This window comes from Fundulus heteroclitus, chromosome 19 (genome assembly GCF_011125445.2).
Source record: "Fundulus heteroclitus isolate FHET01 chromosome 19, MU-UCD_Fhet_4.1, whole genome shotgun sequence".
NCBI lineage: Eukaryota > Metazoa > Chordata > Actinopteri > Cyprinodontiformes > Fundulidae > Fundulus > Fundulus heteroclitus.
The window spans coordinates 22,205,098-22,223,169 of NC_046379.1; the positions used below are offsets into that span (position 1 = coordinate 22,205,098).

The 18,072-nt window shown below is 43.5% G+C and overlaps 2 protein-coding genes across 2 annotated transcripts in view; both read left to right on the top strand.

Moving 5' to 3' along the window:
* The first annotated feature begins 3,491 nt into the window (after positions 1-3,491).
* Positions 3,492-17,007, top strand: LOC105932380 (transmembrane protein 62). Its single transcript, XM_036150589.1, has 14 exons — positions 3,492-3,618; positions 3,798-4,005; positions 5,474-5,585; positions 5,675-5,812; positions 7,782-7,827; positions 8,252-8,393; positions 10,385-10,509; positions 10,698-10,820; positions 10,909-11,064; positions 13,560-13,719; positions 13,878-14,076; positions 14,205-14,300; positions 15,708-15,826; positions 16,188-17,007. The coding sequence occupies exons 1-14, from the start codon at positions 3,581-3,583 to the stop codon at positions 16,506-16,508; spliced, it is 1,983 nt and encodes a 660-aa protein (XP_036006482.1). The 5' UTR covers positions 3,492-3,580; the 3' UTR covers positions 16,509-17,007.
* tmem62 (transmembrane protein 62) overlaps positions 3,614-18,072 on the top strand; it is a 32,580-nt gene continuing 18,121 nt past the window's right edge. The window contains exon 1 of the mRNA XM_036150590.1: positions 3,614-3,778. The gene's annotated coding sequence lies outside the window, so the exon portion shown is untranslated. The remainder of the gene's footprint in view (positions 3,779-18,072) is intronic.

Genomic DNA, 18,072 nt, shown 5'->3' on the forward strand with positions numbered 1-18,072 from the left:
TTGTATAACCAGTACTAGAGCGGTGACCACAGCCTTTGCTTATCTCCAAAGGTTTCTGGTACAACTTTGACTACTAAGGAGCATAGAGAGGGTCAAAGATCTGGTCAGGTGAATAATACAGCAACGCTTAAAGTAATAGGAAGCAAATTTATTAGCTGACCAACACGTGATGATCCTGGCAAAGGCCATTAGGCTGTAACATGTTGGTCAACTTCAAGATTTGCAGGAGTCCTCACCTCCAAAGAACATCAATCTTGTTCCTAGTAGCTGATGCACTACTTCAGGGCTCTTTGTTGTCCTTTTTTTTTTGTTAAGTGTTCATGGACAGGATTTCAAAGCATAGTTTTGAGGAGGCATTACAGAGCCCTGCTCCGTTATACCCTGGTGAAGAAAACCGCCCGTCCGTCCGTCCGTCCGTCTGTCTTCTTCTGCTTATCCAGGGTCGGGTGGCGGGGGTAGCAGCTTCAGTAGGGAGGCCCAGACGTCCCTCTCCCCGGCCACTTGGGCCAGCTCCTCAGGAGGAACCCCAAGGCGTTCCCAGGCCAGCCGGGAGACATAGTCCCTCCAGCGTGTCCTGGGTCTTCCCCTGGGCCTCCTCCCGGTGGGACGTGCCCGGAACACCTCACCACGGAGGCGTCCAGGAGGCATCCTGACCAGATGCCTCTCCCTGGGCTGCCACCTTACCGTGGTGGAGGGGTTTGAGTGTCCCAATGATCCTAGGAGCAATGCTGTCAGGGGCTTTAAGCCCCTAGTAGGGTCACCCAAGGCAGACAGGTCCTAGGTGAGGGACCAGACAAAGCACAGCCCAAAATCCCCTTATGATGAGTACAATTATTGGATCTTGTGATCCCTTGCCCGGACGCGGGTCACCGGGGCCCCACTCTGGAGCCAGGTCTGGAGGTGGGGCACGTTGGTGAGCGTCTGGTGGCCAGGCTTTTGCCCATGGAGCCCGGCCGGGCTCAGCCCAAAGAGGCGACATGGGTCCCCCTTCCGATGGGCTCACCACCTGTCGGAGGGGCCAAAGGGGTCGGGTGCATTGTGCAACGGGTAGCAGTAGAGGGCGGGGACCTTGGCGTTCCGATCCTCGGCTGCAGAAGCTGGTGAAGAAAACACTAAGCCAAAATGAACTTCTCTATATTTCGTCATTGCAAACCTCATCCATGCTCATGAGAGAAAGAACCAGATTCCAGACACAAGTAGCTTAGATGAGATTCTTTCACAGGGTGGCTGGTTCACCCTTAGAGATAGGATAGCAGGCCCAGGAGAGGTAGAGCCCTTGTTCCTCTGTATCTAGTCGGCTCTGGAATCTTATCATGATGCCTCCTGGGCACCTCCCTTTAGAGTAAGTCAGACAGGACCAAGTAGGAGAAGATTCACAGCTAGATATATTCTTTCTGGCCCTGGGGTGAGATAGATGTCTGAGCTTCCCTGTTGGACCTGCTACCTCCATGAGTACGCAAAAGACCATGGATGAATGGATGGATGAATGGTGCCTTCTGTTTTATTAACTCTTTGCTGATTTCAGTACACATAAACACATTCTGTAAAAACGAAATCCCCAGTCCAAAAAGATATATATATTCCATCCGGTCTACCTGTTTTTTAACTACAGAAGGTTACAAGAAAAAGTACACCTAAAGACCTTGTTTCTATGAACTCTAGGGACCTTTTTAAAACATCTTTTAAATGAAGCCAAAATTGGTTTAAATGGGTTTTAACAGCACATGTGTTATATTCAGACTATGTATGCTGTTTCTTAAATATATTTCCTGCCACTAATTCACATTTTTCTCAAAGGTTCGAAGCTGCTGTTTTCAGTTTATTACCTGTACCGAAAATTGGCCATGAAAGGGAACAATGTGCTGGAGGATCCTTGATAGATGTTGACATTTTGAATTCAACAGAAAATGGAGAGATTACGAGGTCCTCTCCATTTATGCATTTAAGGATAGGTCCTTAACCTTTATACGATTATTACTAAACTCAAAACAAATTGCATCAAAGACCATCCTGTTTGTTGATGCATTTACAGACCAAAAAAAAAAAAACCTGGGAATTTTCTGATGTTGTGGCTTTGTTGAAAAGGACAATAAATGTTCCATTAAGCAAGTAAATAAAACAAGTAAAACAAAATGTAGACTTTTTAGTAACTGATCAGATCAATTGGAGACTGATCGGCCTGGATTTGGATTACAGGGCGACTGATTGGTGCATTACTAATTACTACAGGACTGTCTCAGAAAATTAGAGTATTGTGATAAAGTTCTTTATTTTCTGTAATGCAATTAAAAAACATGAAATGTCATACATTCTGGATTTATTACAAATCAACTGAAATATCACATTATTGTTATTGTTTTAATATCGCTGATTATGGCGTACAGCTGAAGAAAACTCAAAAATCCTATCTCAAAATATTAGAATATTTCCTCAGACCAAGTAAAAAAAAAATTATAACAGCAAAACAAAATCAAACATTTGAAAATGTCCACTATTGCACTCAGTACTTGGTTGGTAATCCTTTTGCACAGATTACTGCATCAATGCGGCGTGGCATGGAGGCAATCAGCCTGTGGCATTGCTGAGGTGTTATGGATGCCCAGGATGCTTCAATAGCGGCCTTTAGCTCATTTGCATTGTTGGGTCTGGTGTCTTTCAGCTTCTTCTTCACAATAGCCCACAAATTCTCTATGGGATTCAGGTCAGGGGAATTGGCAGGCCAATCAAGGACAGTAATGCCATGGTCAGTACACCAGTTACTGTGAGAATCTTATGTCGTCTCTTAACCACTACCATACTTGTGATTTAGTTTACTGAACCAAGCTGAGTGTTTTTCAAGGCTCAGGAAACCCTGCAGTGTTTCGAGTTAATTAGACGATTCAAGTGATTAGTTGAATAGCCTACTAGTATACTTTTTCACGATATTCTAATATTTTGAGATAGGATATTCGGGTTTCTTAAGCTGTAAGACATAATCAGCGATATTAAAACAATAAAAGGCTTGCAATATTTCAGTTGATTTGTAATGAATCCAGAATGTATGACATTTCATGTTTTTCAATTGCATTACAGAAAACAAAGAACTTCATCACAATATTCAAAGTCCTGTATTTATAGTTGTATGTTTGCCATATCTTCACTGTCACAATCGTGCAAATAAATAAATAGATAGATAGATAGATAGATAGATAGATAGATAGATAGATAGATAGATAGATAGATAGATAGATAGATAGATAGATAGATAGATAGATAGATAGATAGATAGATAGATAGATAGATAGATAGATAGATAGATGTGTGTGCTCCATTAAATGCCCATCCAGATATAATTCCTTTTTTCCGAAAGCAATATATTAGTGTCTTTCTAAAATAAAGAAAGAGTGGCAGGTTCCGCGATACTCTGAAAACCATGTCAGAGTGGGAGCTCCTGTTGTCACATAATCTCTTCTCCGCCTGGTGGTGTCGTTCCCCTCTAACCGGTGTAGGGAGCTGACAGGCGGCTAACAGCTGGAAGCTAAAACCTCCCGTCTGTCCCTGAAGGCGGCCGAGCGGAGCCGCGAATGAACCACGCAGCCCCATGCATCTCCCGTGGCCGCGATGGCAGCGACAGAAACGGTGTGAGCCTTAGCTGTAGCCATGTAGCTAGGCGGTGTGTGATATCAATGTTAGTGTGATTCGTGCCCTCAGCTGTTTCCGCCAGTAGCTAGCTTCCCCCCCTTCCTCCTCCTCCTCCTCCTCTCTCTCTCTCCGGGACAGACGGCGGCAGCTAGCCCCCCCTTTTCTCGTCACTACAGGAGGATGCTGAAGCTGTTCGGTGCGCTGGTTGTCCTCGGACTGGCCCTGGCGTGCATCACCTCCTGGGTGCTGGATAGCTACGACACGGCTTGGCACCCTAAACGCAGCATTCGGCAGCCGGCTGTCAGCGGTGGAGATGATGGATCTAAGGGGAGCTCTCCACCATTTCCCGGCGACCAATTTAACAATATATTCTGGTTTGTACAGGTGAGTTATTAATTTTTTTTATTCTCATTTTTTAGCTACCTCTTTTTTATTATTATTCTGTGTCTTTAAACGGCATTCAGTCCCCTGGTTGCAGTGTAAACAACCCCGTAATGCGTTGGTATGAACGTGACGCGCGCGTTTGGCTCTGCGGGGCTAAAACGCGGCTTTGTTGGCTCTTTTCAATGATTGACAGAAAAGGGACCATTGACCACAGAAGTGTGCCAGATGAAAAGGTGATTCAGCAACACAGCGGGTTGTAGATGGACCTTGATCTCTTGATCTCAGAAGTGCTCATACCTGTTTAACTGTTTAACATTTTTCACATTTTCTTTTCACTTTAAAACTACACACTACAGCGTAATCTCAACCGGATTTGGGTCGGGATTTTGATTTGGCAATTGTGACCTATGCTATGTATTTTCTGACCATTACCCAGAATCCCTTTCAAAATGTATAAAACATAGGTTAATTTCTAATCTATAACAACTGGAATGTTCCAACATTGCCACACTTTTTTTTTTAAACTATATAATATTAACAACAATGTAAATGACTTTTAACCACTTGTAACCACAGTCAAGACAAACTCCTTTTACACCACATTTTGTAGTTTTTAATGAATTTATTTTTAGTATTCGCTATAATACTGACCGCAGGTACCGATCAAACAGCAGGGGGTGCTGTTGTCACATTTAGAATGATTTAGAAGCCCTGGGTATTCAGGACAAAAAATGGTAAGGCTTGTTCTTGCACCCCACCTGCAATGGCACCCCACAATTTGAGAAGTGCTGGTCCAAACTAATCCATCGTAGCTTTGGTCCTATGTGTTCCTGGTGGAAGGTGAACCCAGTCTGGGAGCATCAACCCTACTACAGCACAGCATCTTCACAGCATGATGCTTCCCCCACCATGTTTCACCATGGTTGTGGTGTGTTCAGGGTTCTGCACGGTCTTATCTATCTCTGCATGCTGGATAAATAAACCTAACACATGTCCTATGGACAGAGCCTCCATCCACCTGAGCTCTGGATCTCTGCAGCTCCTCCAGACTTACCTCAGGCCTCTTGGCTTTAGATTAGATGGATGGCCACATCTGGATAAATTGCTGTTTGTCGGGTTAATTTGGCAACCTGTGAAGGTGATTGCTTGTCCTGCGTTATACTTTGGGCTATTAGAGTAAATGAGTCTGAATAATACTTGCATGCCACATTTTCCAACTTTTTATTGGTAAAAACAAACATTGAAAGCCATGTAACACCTCCATAATTATGCAGCAGCATAATAATTTCATCTCATGAACCCCCCTCCCACCCCCAAAAAAAAATTCAATAAATCTGTATTTGAATTTGAGGTGTCAATGGGACCAAACACCCCAAAACCTGGCATTTGAATACTTTTTCAAGGCACTCTGTATTCTAACACAGTTTTACATATTTGTTTTTATGCCTTTTCTTGTGTCCTTTTCAAGGTGTCCGACATTCACATCAGTCGGTTTCACGACCCGAGACGAATACCAGACTTCGAGAAGTTCTGCACCGACACCGTTGAGGTGATCAAACCAGCTCTAGTGCTTGCGACAGGTAGAAAACATGGACCTATAGGCATGAACGGGCATAGGTTCTAACCGTGCAGTCTAAAAAGGCGACCCTTTGTTGTTGTTTTTGCTTAGGAGATCTGACAGACGCTAAAACGGAGAGTAAGGTGGGATCCCTCCAGCACGAGGTGGAATGGCAGGCCTACCACAACGTCCTGAAGAGGTCGCGAGTGATGGAGCGCACCAAGTGGATCGACATCCGTGGAAATCATGGTGAGTATGCCACTGTGAAATGACACCCCAAGCTTGCTGATTTATTGGAAAGCTCCTAATCCGTGAAGTTTCTCCTGAATCCAGAATTAAAGGAGCAATAAGCAAGAAAATCAACCTTGATCATTCAACAGGGATGAATGTAACATTCCCTATAAACATTCAGTGCTCTCCATAAACAATGTTTTAGTCAAGTTTGTCTTCTTTCAAACCTAGAGGTACGGTCCAGTACAACTTCGGTTCAGAGTGTAGCCTGTGTTTACTTCACGGAGCTATATTATACACTGGAGTGCTGATTTTGCCGAAAAACTGAAGTCACTGGCCGCCATCTTGCTCCTCCCTACTCTCACGGAATCCCATAGGATTTGGCTGCAACAACAAGCAGTTTTCTGGCAGTGAGAAAACGTTTCACAGGTAATTCTACAGTCAGTGGATGTACTAACACTATTAACTACTAGGAAATTAGGTGCTGAAATATTTTACATGTTATTCATATTAAATATACATATATGTATATATAAATATTTGTACATTTATATATGTATATATATGTATACATATATGTAAATATGTTTTTGTATATTGTTATTTATATATTTATAAATGTTATATATGAATATTTAAATTAATAAAATGCAAAATATTTCAGCACATGACTTTCTCAGTACTTGATAGTTTTAGAACATAACATAAAAGTATATGACATTTGACATTTTAAAAGTTTTAAGCCCCCTCTGAACGTGAAAAAAATCCTCGTTATTTGATGCTGTAGCGCACATATTCCCTAGTTACTGGGGGGAAATAGGGAGTACCAATATGGCGGCTGGTGGCTTCAAAGCGACTGGTTCAAACAGCGGGCGATTAGCACTCCAGTGTATTATATAGCTCAGTGGTTTACTTCCTGGTTCCTGAGCCAATCATATGAGAGTTCCCAGGGTTCTCAAAGCAGAGTCCAGCATTTGGTATTTTATCCTGGCAAAAGAGCAGCGGCCTGCAAACATGGACGCCAGTAAGAGAAGCGGCATCAGAGGGACTTTAATCACAGAATATACTTTATACTCGTAATATTTTTATTTTTGTAATTTTACGAGTTTATTTTCCTATCCCTTTGGCTTCATTCTCCTGACTTTATTCTTGTAAAGAATAAAAATAATTATAATCTAACCTAGCCCTATTACTCCAGGACTAAAATAGTTATGCAAACTGTGACTATTCTGGAAATGTCTCCCCTTAATTCTCATAATATAACGTTTTTCCTATAATATTACCACTTTTGTCTTTTTTTTACTTTATTCTCCTATGACTTTTTTTCTCATATTATTAATTTTATCTCTTTAATCTTCCCCCAAAAAGTCTGTTGGTAATCTGTGTCTATACCGGATCTTAAAAGGTTCAGACAATATTATGAAATAATAAAGACCACAATTTTTAGATTTAACCAATTGATTTTTATATTCATAACACATACACACATACATAACTATCTATCTATCTGTCTATCTGTCTATCTGTCTATCTATCTATCTATCTATCTATCTATCTATCTATCTATATATATATATATATATCTATATATATATATATCTATATATATATATATATATATATATATATATATATATATATCCACACACCTATTTCTTTAGAAGACTTAAAAATCTATATATGCACATTGATCAAAACCCAATTTGGCTGCCAGTCTCTATCAATTAATCTCTATATATTTTTAAGTATATGTCCATATCTTTCTATCTGAATACTTCATGTTCAATACTTCTATCTGAAGACGTTCACTACTTTCTGCCACATACAATATGGCGGAGACGTTGACGTACAAACCTGCGCCCATTGAGGCGTCTATGTATATGATGTCTATGTTGCTACCTCTGTAGCATCATATAGTCGCCGTCACCCACAGTTCATTTATATCCTGCTCTTCGATCTTCTCACTCCGGTTTCATTTTGCTTGCAGATGCCTTCAACATAATGTCTTTGGACAGTGTCAACAATTATTACAGGTTAGTACATAATAATCACGCTTCCACTGAGCTGGACGTTGACCAGGAATTCAGCGGCATATTGATCGGTCTGTGTTGTGTCTTCGGTGCTCCTGAAACACGTCTAAGCTGACTAAAAGTTCACGAGGACTAAAATAGAACCTAGACCTACATGATCAAACTCGCTGTGTTGCCTTTTGACAGTTATTATGCTTTATGGTACCATGGCATCCTCTCTTAATGTTGATTTGTCTTCTGCCTCCCTGATAATCTGTAATATCCTGATTGTTTTGTTTTTTTTCCTCTGTGAGAGAAGGCTGATGAATTTATTCCAAGTGCATTAAATTATCTTCAGGCTCCAAACTAGTCCGCCTTACTGTCCTCCTGCTGCTGCTCACGTTGCCTGTTTTATTTAGTTGTTGATTTGTTTTTTTTCTCTCTATAGAAAATACTCAGCCAATCAGAAAATAGGCTCTTTCCATTATGTTCACAATACCCCCTTCGGCAACTACTCGTTCGTCTGTGTGGATGCCACCCTGACTCCAGGACCCAAGAGACCGTACAATTTCTTTGGGATCCTCAATCAGGTGAGCTCAGATTTTAAAAACACATCCTAATTCTGGATTCAGTTTTTTATTTTCATGCAAATGGAGCAGTTTTGTCATATCTTTAGGTCGGCCCGTTAAATCAGGTAATAGAGGTGTAATTGCAGACGTGTTCTCATCTTTCTTTCTCCATCCAATTGTATTTATTGAAATGGATTCAGCTTTGCAGAGCATGGTGGCGCTTTAACAAAAATGAAGCTTGATGAGTTTCTGTCACTGACCGAGCAATCGCCTCGGTTGAAAGCTCCACCATGGACTCACCTATTGTGTTGGATGTTATTTAAAAGAAAATTACACCATTTAACTCTTTTCTTTGTTCTTTTTGAAAATTATCCGCATTGTGGAATAAAACCGTAAAATATGTCTGCCTTATGGTCAGACATGATTGTCTTTGTAGCTTTAAGGCAGCTTCTTGGCTCTTTAGATTAATGAATGGCTGACATTTTGTAACCACATCAGGGATTTAGTTAAAAAGCATGGATCAGGCGTTGTCTTTCCTCCACTACTGTTTCCATGAAGCACTCCCAGCTATTAAAACCCTTTTTCACAATTAGCCATGTGGGTTTTATTGAGATGTTATGTGATCAAGCAACATAAAGTATTATATAGTTGGGAAATGGAAGAACAATTAAACAGGATTTTCAACATTTTTTAATCATCAAAACCTTAAAGGCGTATCGCCACGTTATATGCCTATACCAAAAAAGACCAAAATCCAGTTGATTATGATCAAATATATACTTCAAGCAGTCCAGATAGTGTTTTAATAGTCCCTTTTGAGCCTAAATAGAACCCCAGCAACGGGCAGGATGAGCTGACATACACAAAAAGCCACTAAATAAGTCCCATCTGAGCTGACCGTGCTGTAATGTCACGCGGAAAACCAACAGAAACGTCTTCTGCCTTTTTACACCTGATCTTGGACTTTTTTTTTTTTTTTGTCACGACTACGCTGGGAGTTCCACACTCGCTCACCTCCGGTCAACAAGCTTCAGCTTGTTGACCAATTGTATGCATGCGCGGTGACGTAAACCCGGTCACATGATGTTGTAATGGTAAATATACACAGAAAAGGCTATATTTACTAACAAATTGAGCAAAAACAAAGCTTAAAAGACAAAAATAACAAATTCTTCGCCAGCAGGACACGATAATCTTTCAGAAAAACGTTGTATGCAACCAGAGTTACTGGTGTATAAACTTAAAATATGTCAAATAACATGAGTATATAATTTTAAGTGGGTTTGCATTCGTACTCGGCTGCCTTTACTTTAATGTCCCTTTAAAAGCCTGTTGCAACCAGTTGCATTCAGAAATAAGCTAATTAGCCTAACAAAAAAATATTAGTGATGCACTGATATGAAAACCTGTGCCGATGACCATGTCTGATATTAATATTGCACTTATGGCTGATAACTAATATTTACCCATATTATATATACATTTCCCTACACCTTGCTGCATCACTACCACTGTCGAATGCCCAAACAAATGCCACATGGCCAACCCGCTATCACTGGCCGATACCAGTGTTAATTCAGATATTTATTCTTAACGCAATAAAGCGGTTACACGAAAGCCTTAAAGGTTTGTTGCAGAACACTGGAGAACACAGCAAGCAAGTCTGGTTTGCTGTTTGCCACAAGCCATAGGAAACAGAGCAATCATGAAGAAGGCGTGCTGATCAGACGAAACCAAGATGTTCCTCTTTGTTTTTGTCCCTAAGTGCAAAATGCTCTGTGTGACAGAAACATATGACCCAAGATCATCCTGAACACACCACATCATGCTGTGGGAATGCATTCCCAGTGCCTGGGGAGGGAGGGGGGGACAGACAGTCAGAGTTTGCAACACAAAACCACCTGTCAAGAAGTAAAAATGCATACATTAGCAAGGCCATCATGTTTTTCTTCTCTTTCTTTTTTTTTTAATCTTTGAATAAATTCTATCTAATTTCTGGATTTATCTGTTAGACTCAGATGGACTTGCTGAACACATTCAGAGCAGAGAGTATGACGACCAATCAGTCCATCTGGTTCGGCCACTACACCACCTCCACCATCGTCTCCCCGTCTCCAGGAGTGAGAGACATGATGAGGTATGAAGGTTAAACCGCTTTACAAGGAAGAATGAATGAAATGCGTGTTATTTCCTGCTGTCATGGTGCAAATATTCACCTGCCTGCTTTTACCTACCGGCTGAACTTATGCTGCAGTCTTATGAAATTGTAGCCCGAGGTTTCAGGCATAGATTCTCATTTGTCACGTATGGACTTTTATTGTTCAGAGCCGCCGTGGCCTATCTATGCGGCCACCTGCACACACTCGGCGGCCTGATGCCAGTCCTGCACAGCCGCCATCGGCTCGGCACTCTGGAGCTGGAGCTGGGAGACTGGATGGACAACCGCAGGTGTGTGAGACGGCGGCGTATTCCTACAGGTGGTTTTTAACTCCTTAGTGGTTTTTGCTGAGAGGATTCCTCTGGCGTGTTCCTGCAGGTACAGGGTCCTGGCCTTTGACCACGACCTGCTGAGCTTCTCTGACCTTCAGTTTGAGCGGTGGCCCGCCGCGCTCATCACAAACCCTAAAGATGCACAGTACCTCCACCCAGGGGTGGAGCCGCTGGGCCGCATTCGGAGATCAACGCATATTAGGTGCTTTTTTTCTTTCTTTTTTTTAGTGTTGGGTTCCTCCACAGTCTGAAAAAGTCTTAAACTTAATTTCAGTGCTTTAAAAGTCTGGGGAAGTATGGAAAAACGTTTTTCTAGATTTTGTCATAATGTATCCCATGTCCTTCCTTCCATCCATCTGTGGCAGGGGTTTGCAACATGTGGTTCCAGAGCCGCATGTGGACCTTTACACCTTCAGTTTTGGCTTTTAAAAACTTAGACCAAAAATGCGGCGGGGGGATTGGTTAATGTTTCTAAATGTAAAGGTAATTTAAAATTGCTAGCTATAGAATCCATTTAGTTCTGGAATATATGCATAACATTTCCAGTAAGAAAGAAACTAATGGTGTATAGAATATGTTACTATATTTTACTATAGCTAAATTAAGTATCTTTTTGTCAATAGGTTGTAAACGACTTGCTTTTTCATCGTGCTGATGCCATTTGCTATCCAACTGAAGAAAATGCATTAACTTAAAGATAAAAAATACTGTTGGTTAAATAATAAAAACGGTTGATCCATCCGTCTTCTTCCGCTTATCCGGGGTCGGGTCGCGGGGGTAGCAGCTTCAGTAGGGAGGCCCAGACGTCCCTCTCTCCAGCCACTTGGGCCAGCTCCTCAGGAGGAATCCCAAGGCGTTCCCAGGCCAGCCGGGAGACATAGTCCCTCCAGCGTGTCCTGGGTCTTCCCCTGGGCCTCCTCCCGGTGGGACGTGCCCGGAACACCTCACCAGGGAGACGTCCAGGAGGCATCCTGACCAGATGCCCGAGCCACCTCAACTGGCTCCTCTGGACTTGGAGGAGCAGCGGCTCTACTCTGAGTCCTCCCCGGATGACTGAGCTCCTCACCCTATCTCTGAGGGAGAGCCCAGACACACTACGGAGAAAACTCATTTCAGCCGCTTGTATCCGGGATCTCGTTCTTTCGGTCACGACCCAAAGCTCAGTGACCATAGATGAGGGTAGGAACGTAGATCGACCGGTAAATCGAGAGCTTCGCCTTTTGGCTTCAGCTCTCTCTTCACCACAACGAATCGGTACAGCGCCTGCTTCACAGCAGACGCTGCACCAATCCGCCTGTCGATCTCCCGCTCCATCTTCCCCTCATTCGTGAACAAGACCCCAAGATACTTAAAATCCTCCATTAGGGGCAGCAGATTCTCCCCAACCCGGAGAAGGCACTCTACCCTTTGCCGGCTCAAGACCATGGTCTCGGATTTGGAGGCACTGATTTTCATCCCGGCCGCTTCGCACTCGGCTGCGAACCGCTCCAGTGAGAGCTGTAGATCCAGCCCTGATGAAGCCAATAGGACCACGTCATCCGCGAATAGCAGAGACGCAATCCTAAGGCCACCAAAATGGATCCCCTCAACACCTTGGCTGCGCCTAGAAATTCTGTCCATAAAAGTTATGAACAGAATCGGTGACAAAGGGCAACCTTGGCGGAGTCCAACTCTCACCGGAAACGAGTCCGACTTACTGCCGGCAATGCGGACCAGACTCTGACACCGGTCGTACAGAGACCTGACAGCCCTTATTTAAGGGTCCGGTACTCCATACTCCCGGAGTACCCCCCACAGGATCCCCCAGGGGACACGGTCGAATGCCTTCTCCAGATCCACAAAACACATGTAGACTGGTTGGGCAAACTCCCATGCCCCCTCCAGAATCCTGCTGAGGGTGTAGAGCTGATCCAGTGTTCCACGGCCAGGACGAAAACCACACTGCTCTTCCTGAATCCGAGATTCGACTATCCGACGGACCCTCCTTTCCAGAACCCCTGAATAGACCTTACACAGGGAGGCCTTAAGAGTGTGCTGCCTCATGTAGTTGGAACACACCCTCCTCCGGCTCCCTTTTTAAATAGGGGACCACCACCCCAGTCCTGCCAATCCAGAGGAATCGCCCGGTGTCCACGCAATGTGCAGAGCCCCCTCCCCGTTAAACCAAACACACCCATCCCACAACAATCCCCCCTTAAGGTACCAGGGCGAATTCTCATCCACCCCGTGTTTCCAGCCACAAAATGGCTTTGCGGTCCTCAAAGGTTGACAAGTTGTCGTTGAAACACAAAGTAACGTGAGAAGGAACCTTGAAAGCATTGAAAAGTTACTCTTATCCATCCATATGTCTACTGCTCCGTTCGTCCCTCCACCCATCCATCGGCTCCTCCGTCCAGTTGTCTATCTGTCCAGCCATCTTTATTTGTCCATTCATCCCTTCCTGTCTTTGTTTATTTTCCCCTCCTCTGTCCATCCATCCAACCATCCATCCGTCTTGGCTTCTGTTAGTCTAAGCATCCATCTACCTGTCCGCCCCTCCTTTGAATCTGGAACATTGTGCAGTGTTGACATGAGTACTGTGTAGGAACCCTGCTGTGAGTGACCTTTCCTATGCGGTGCAATCACAGATGCTTTCTGATCATTTCCCAGCATTCAAATGGTCACATTTCCACTGATTGTGATTTCTGACATCTGAAGGATCTTGGCGTTCTCGGAGGCTCCCATCACAGCAGTCCACGTTAGCATAGATGGGGAGTCTTTGGGGACGGGCCGCCCCGCTGGAGGTCCCCTCTATGTTCTGCTGTGGGATCCGTCTCTGTACCTTGGTGGGCTGCACACAATCAAGGTCAAAGTGGAGGTCAGTGCTGCACCCCTCAGTAGTCTGATGCTTTAGTATTTTTTCTAATGTTTTTCAGTTAACAAATCTTGATCAAGTTTAGTAGATGTGCTAGTTGCAATGTTTTTTTTTGCTTTGATACTTCTGACTCCGTTTCCTTTTGCGTGTGACTGCATCAGGACTCAGCGGGCCGCTCAGTGGTGCGGGAGCAGCACTTCACGCTGGAGGACGGCCTCACTCCCAGTTTCGGCTTCGCGCAGTCCTTCATCCTGCTCACGGACCACTACATCCTGGGCCGGGCGCTCTTCATATTCACAGTGTTGCTGAACGTCGGCGTGCTTGTTGCCTTCAGGTTCCTTCGTCTTCCCTCAAGCAGAGGTGGGCTGCTGCAGACCATCAGTCATAATGTTGTATTCCTGATAGAGCTGTAGACAGAAACATTGTTCTTAGTCTGTCTGATAATATGTAAAACAACGAGCTCAACCAATTTCCTCTTTGTTTTTCAGCACTTTCCTCTCAAATATGTATATCCCTCCACCTGATCAGTAAAATGGACATCTACTACTACTCCCTGCTGCTCTTCAACCTGTGTACAGCTTTAGGTAGGTGACCTATTGGTCCTCGGGCTAACCTTGACTTTTCAAGCTTTTGTGTTTTTTATCCAAAAATACAATTGAAACTGTTTGTATGACTATCTACAGATCGTACAGCCAGCCGTCTTCCTTGCTAGAAGCCATAATCACCAAAAGTGACCAAAAACCAAGGCTTGAAATATATCACTCCGTGTGTAATTAATCTACATAAGATTTTTACTCTTTGAAATCACAGTTGGATCATATTCTAATTTAAGAATTGGTGCGAGATGGACTTGCTTCTTTACGGTGACATTTCATCTTTAACAAACTTTATGTTTAAAACACCCTAGTTACGTTTACTAGGGGAGTAGCAGTAAATTATTAAGATGCTAATAGCGCTAATGTTAGCAGACATTTGGCGCAAACTTAACAAGACTTGTAAGCCATATTTTGTTGTAATGAGCGGACCGGAAAACACAAACATTAATATCCCACCGGTGTACAAAACCCTTATGGAATAAAGTTTGTCATAACCTCAAAACACATCAGCAAAGCTTGGTTTCAAGAACGCTAGCGGTGGCTTAGCCTGTTAGCTCAAGGTCTAGCTTTGTCAAACCTTAAACCACAGTAAAACATATTAAAAGTAAACCATTTAAAATTAATAATCCCATCGTGACTTTCCCTATCATTTCTCTGCCAAACCCCTGCCTCTTCCTGTTGTTCTGAAGGCATCAGAGGTTGAAGAACATTGGTTAACAAACAGCTTAAAAAATAACAAGGAACATTGCACTGGAATGCTAAGCCCATTGTAAGATGTTAGAGGATGTGCTAGTTTTATGTTTCTCAGTGTCTTTCCTCAGGATGTTTGGTTGGTATTGGTGTTGCCCTGCAGCAAGAAGACTGAATCCTGGCTTTGGGTCTTTCTGCATAGAGTTTGCATGTTCTCCCCTTTCTTGCGTGGGTTTTCTCCGGGTGCTCCAGCTTCCTCCCGTAGTCAGAAAGCACGATTGTTGGGTTATTGGGTTACTCTAAATGTGTGTGTGTGTGTGTGTGTGTGTGTGTGTGTGTGTACATGCTTGGTTTATCTGGTTTATCTGGGCGACGTGTCCACCTGCCTCTCGCCCAGTGGCCACTGGAGAGTGACCAGCCCCTACCACAACCCTGCAAGCACACGCAGGGATGGATGGAGGGACAGTTAATGCTCACTAACACATATTCGCTCTATGTGACTGTTGAGTGTAATCTTATATTTCCTTCTTTTAAAAAAAGAATTTTTCTTTGCCTTTAGAAGTCTAGAAGAACACACTTTCCTCTGCTCCCTTTTCCTTTTTCCAGGCTTGGAAAATGCTCAACCGTTATAAAAGACCTTGCTCTCTCTCCAGTATTTCTCTGTTACTCAGTAAAATAATAAAATGTTAATGTGCCTTTTGTCAGGTCCATGGTTCATTGGAGAGCTGATAGACGGACACGGTGGCGCCTGCTTCGCCTTCGGCGTGCTCATTGATGGCCATTTCCTGGAAGGAAGTCTCACATATGTTATTGGAGTCCTTCAAGTAAGCCTATTGATTTTATTGATGACTTCTGCATCTCTCATACGTGTGTGTGTGTGTGTGTGTGTGTGTGTGTGTGTGTGTGTGTGTGTGTGTGTAAGCCCCATTGGGGGACATGTCCTTTTGACTTCATGTGTGCAACATGTCGTTGAGAAGTCCATTTAAATATTTTATCAGACAGCTGATTCTTTTAGCATCAAAGCCTCATGGCACAAATATAAAGACAGCTTCTTTTAGAAGAACGTCCCAACTTAAAGTTCACCGTTATTAGAAGATTGTTGTGTGTATCATATCTTTGTCTGGGTAAGCATCTTCGTCAAGACTTATTTAAGACTCCTAAGTACTCTCATTGTCTTTCTGGCAGCTGGTCTTCTTCAACATTCCCCTCACCTCTTACCTCTGCTGGAGCCTTCACCACCGCTGCAGCGGCAGCACCCTGCGATCCCACTTGGTGCGGCCGGGCCGCCGCGGCCGGACTCTGGCGGTGCACCTCTTCATGCTGCTGCTGCTCAGCTGGCAGGCCCACTCCTGCTGCTTCCTCCTGGAGACCTACGGCGTCACGGCCTTCTTCCTGTCTCCCGTCCGCACGTGGGCTCTGGGGCTCGCCGTGGTTCTGGTCTACCGAGCCTGGACAGGCCCCGTGCCCCTATTTCACGACAACAGCAAGAGCAACTCTTCCTCTTGACAGTAATTGCACTGTTACACCCTGAGCCTGACTCTCAGATATGTTGCTGTCTCTCCTTAACCCCTAAAAGCCTGGATTCCCCCCCCTCCCTCCCCCTGGCAACAGCTCTCCTCTTCCTTTCTCTCTACAGAGCAACAAACACTGAACTATCCTGTTTCTCGATAGTGTCGTTTACTTCATATGCATGTTCATGTAAAGCACCGACGAGCACATTTGTGGACATGTTCATAGCAGTTTGTTGAGCGTTAACAGGTAAATAGACCTTGGGTGCATAAAGGGTATAACACGTTGGCATGCTGGAGTATTAATACACCTTGGACTTCTAAATGTTTTTGTCACATTACAACCACTGTGCTTAATATGTTTATTGGGATTTTACTGCATTTGTATTCGGTCCTGCATAGTCAGTGCTTTGTAGGCTTTTGGGGAATGTCTCCACAAGAGGCAGTCACATATTTTCCTTTTTTGCCCTAAGCTCTTTTTTCCCCCTATCTTTTTGGGAAATTGAAGTCATAAAATAACGAGACTAAAGCTCAGAGATTTCTTAAAATGTGACTCAAATGTGTTATATTTGTTCTATAATATTACACCTCCTGTGACACAAAATGAACTTTTAACAATGTCGGCAAGAATGTAGCTTTAAACCTGAAATGTCTGCTCAGTTTATCAAGACATTAATTAATTAATTAATTAATAACCGATGTGCTCCAACGTTTTTGGACATATCCGCTCCAGAGTTTGAAAACAATGTGCCTGAGGCGAACTTGGCTGTAAGCAGCGGGGGGCAGACATCTTTGAAAAACGTTTGCAATTAAGCAAATATCTTGATAAGCTGAGCAGATAATTCAGATTTGCACGGCTACATGCCAGTCTAAACTATCGTAAAAATTCATTTTGTGTCTCAGAAAGTGCAACATATCAAAGTTTCATCACATCTTATACTTTTCTGAGTTCATTGTCTTGCATATCTTTGACTTTGCGATGGCAGTGAGTATCCTAGTTTTACAATAGCAAAGTTATGCCATTAATTATGCCATTAGTATTACTATTACTAATTACATTACTAAAACTGTGGGAAGTGATACATTTATTTTCTCAAATATTTATGACTTTCGGACATAATTTCAAGCGGGGGTGGGGGGTCAGGATCACCTTGTGGCCCCCCCATGGTGTCTTGCATTCAAGTAGTCCGTCATGGCTTACCTAATTGTGATATCGTGGTAATGACTGTGACGGGACACATCGTGCAGCTTTAACGTTGGGGCTGAGAACGCTGGAGATTTTAATCTGGAGAAACAGGGAAATTTGAGCTGAACTCTGTAAAGGAACCCTGGGTCTGAATTCAGCTCCCCCCATCAACACTTCTCCAGCCTTGATGGAGAGACGCCTCCCCACAGCGTGACACCGCCATCGCCGTGTCTCACGATGTGCCGTCTGGTTGCTCGGTCTTCATGATGCTGTTTGCTCACTAATGTTCTCCAGCAGATCTCTGAGGGTTGTGGTTGTAACGTGACCAAACGTGAAGAATCCCGAGGGCTATCAATGCTCCTTGCGAGGCACAGTG

What these genes read in the sequence shown, in the direction of transcription:
- LOC105932380 (XM_036150589.1), top strand. Translation starts at nt 3,581, where the DNA reads ATGCATCTCCCGTGGCCGCGATGGCAGCGACAGAAACG. An exon ending in ATATATTCTGGTTTGTACAG is followed by an intron (nt 4,006 to 5,473) that starts GTGAGTTATTAA and finishes GTCCTTTTCAAG; the next exon opens with GTGTCCGACATTCACATCAG. An exon ending in CGGAGATCAACGCATATTAG is followed by an intron (nt 11,065 to 13,559) that starts GTGCTTTTTTTC and finishes TGACATCTGAAG; the next exon opens with GATCTTGGCGTTCTCGGAGG.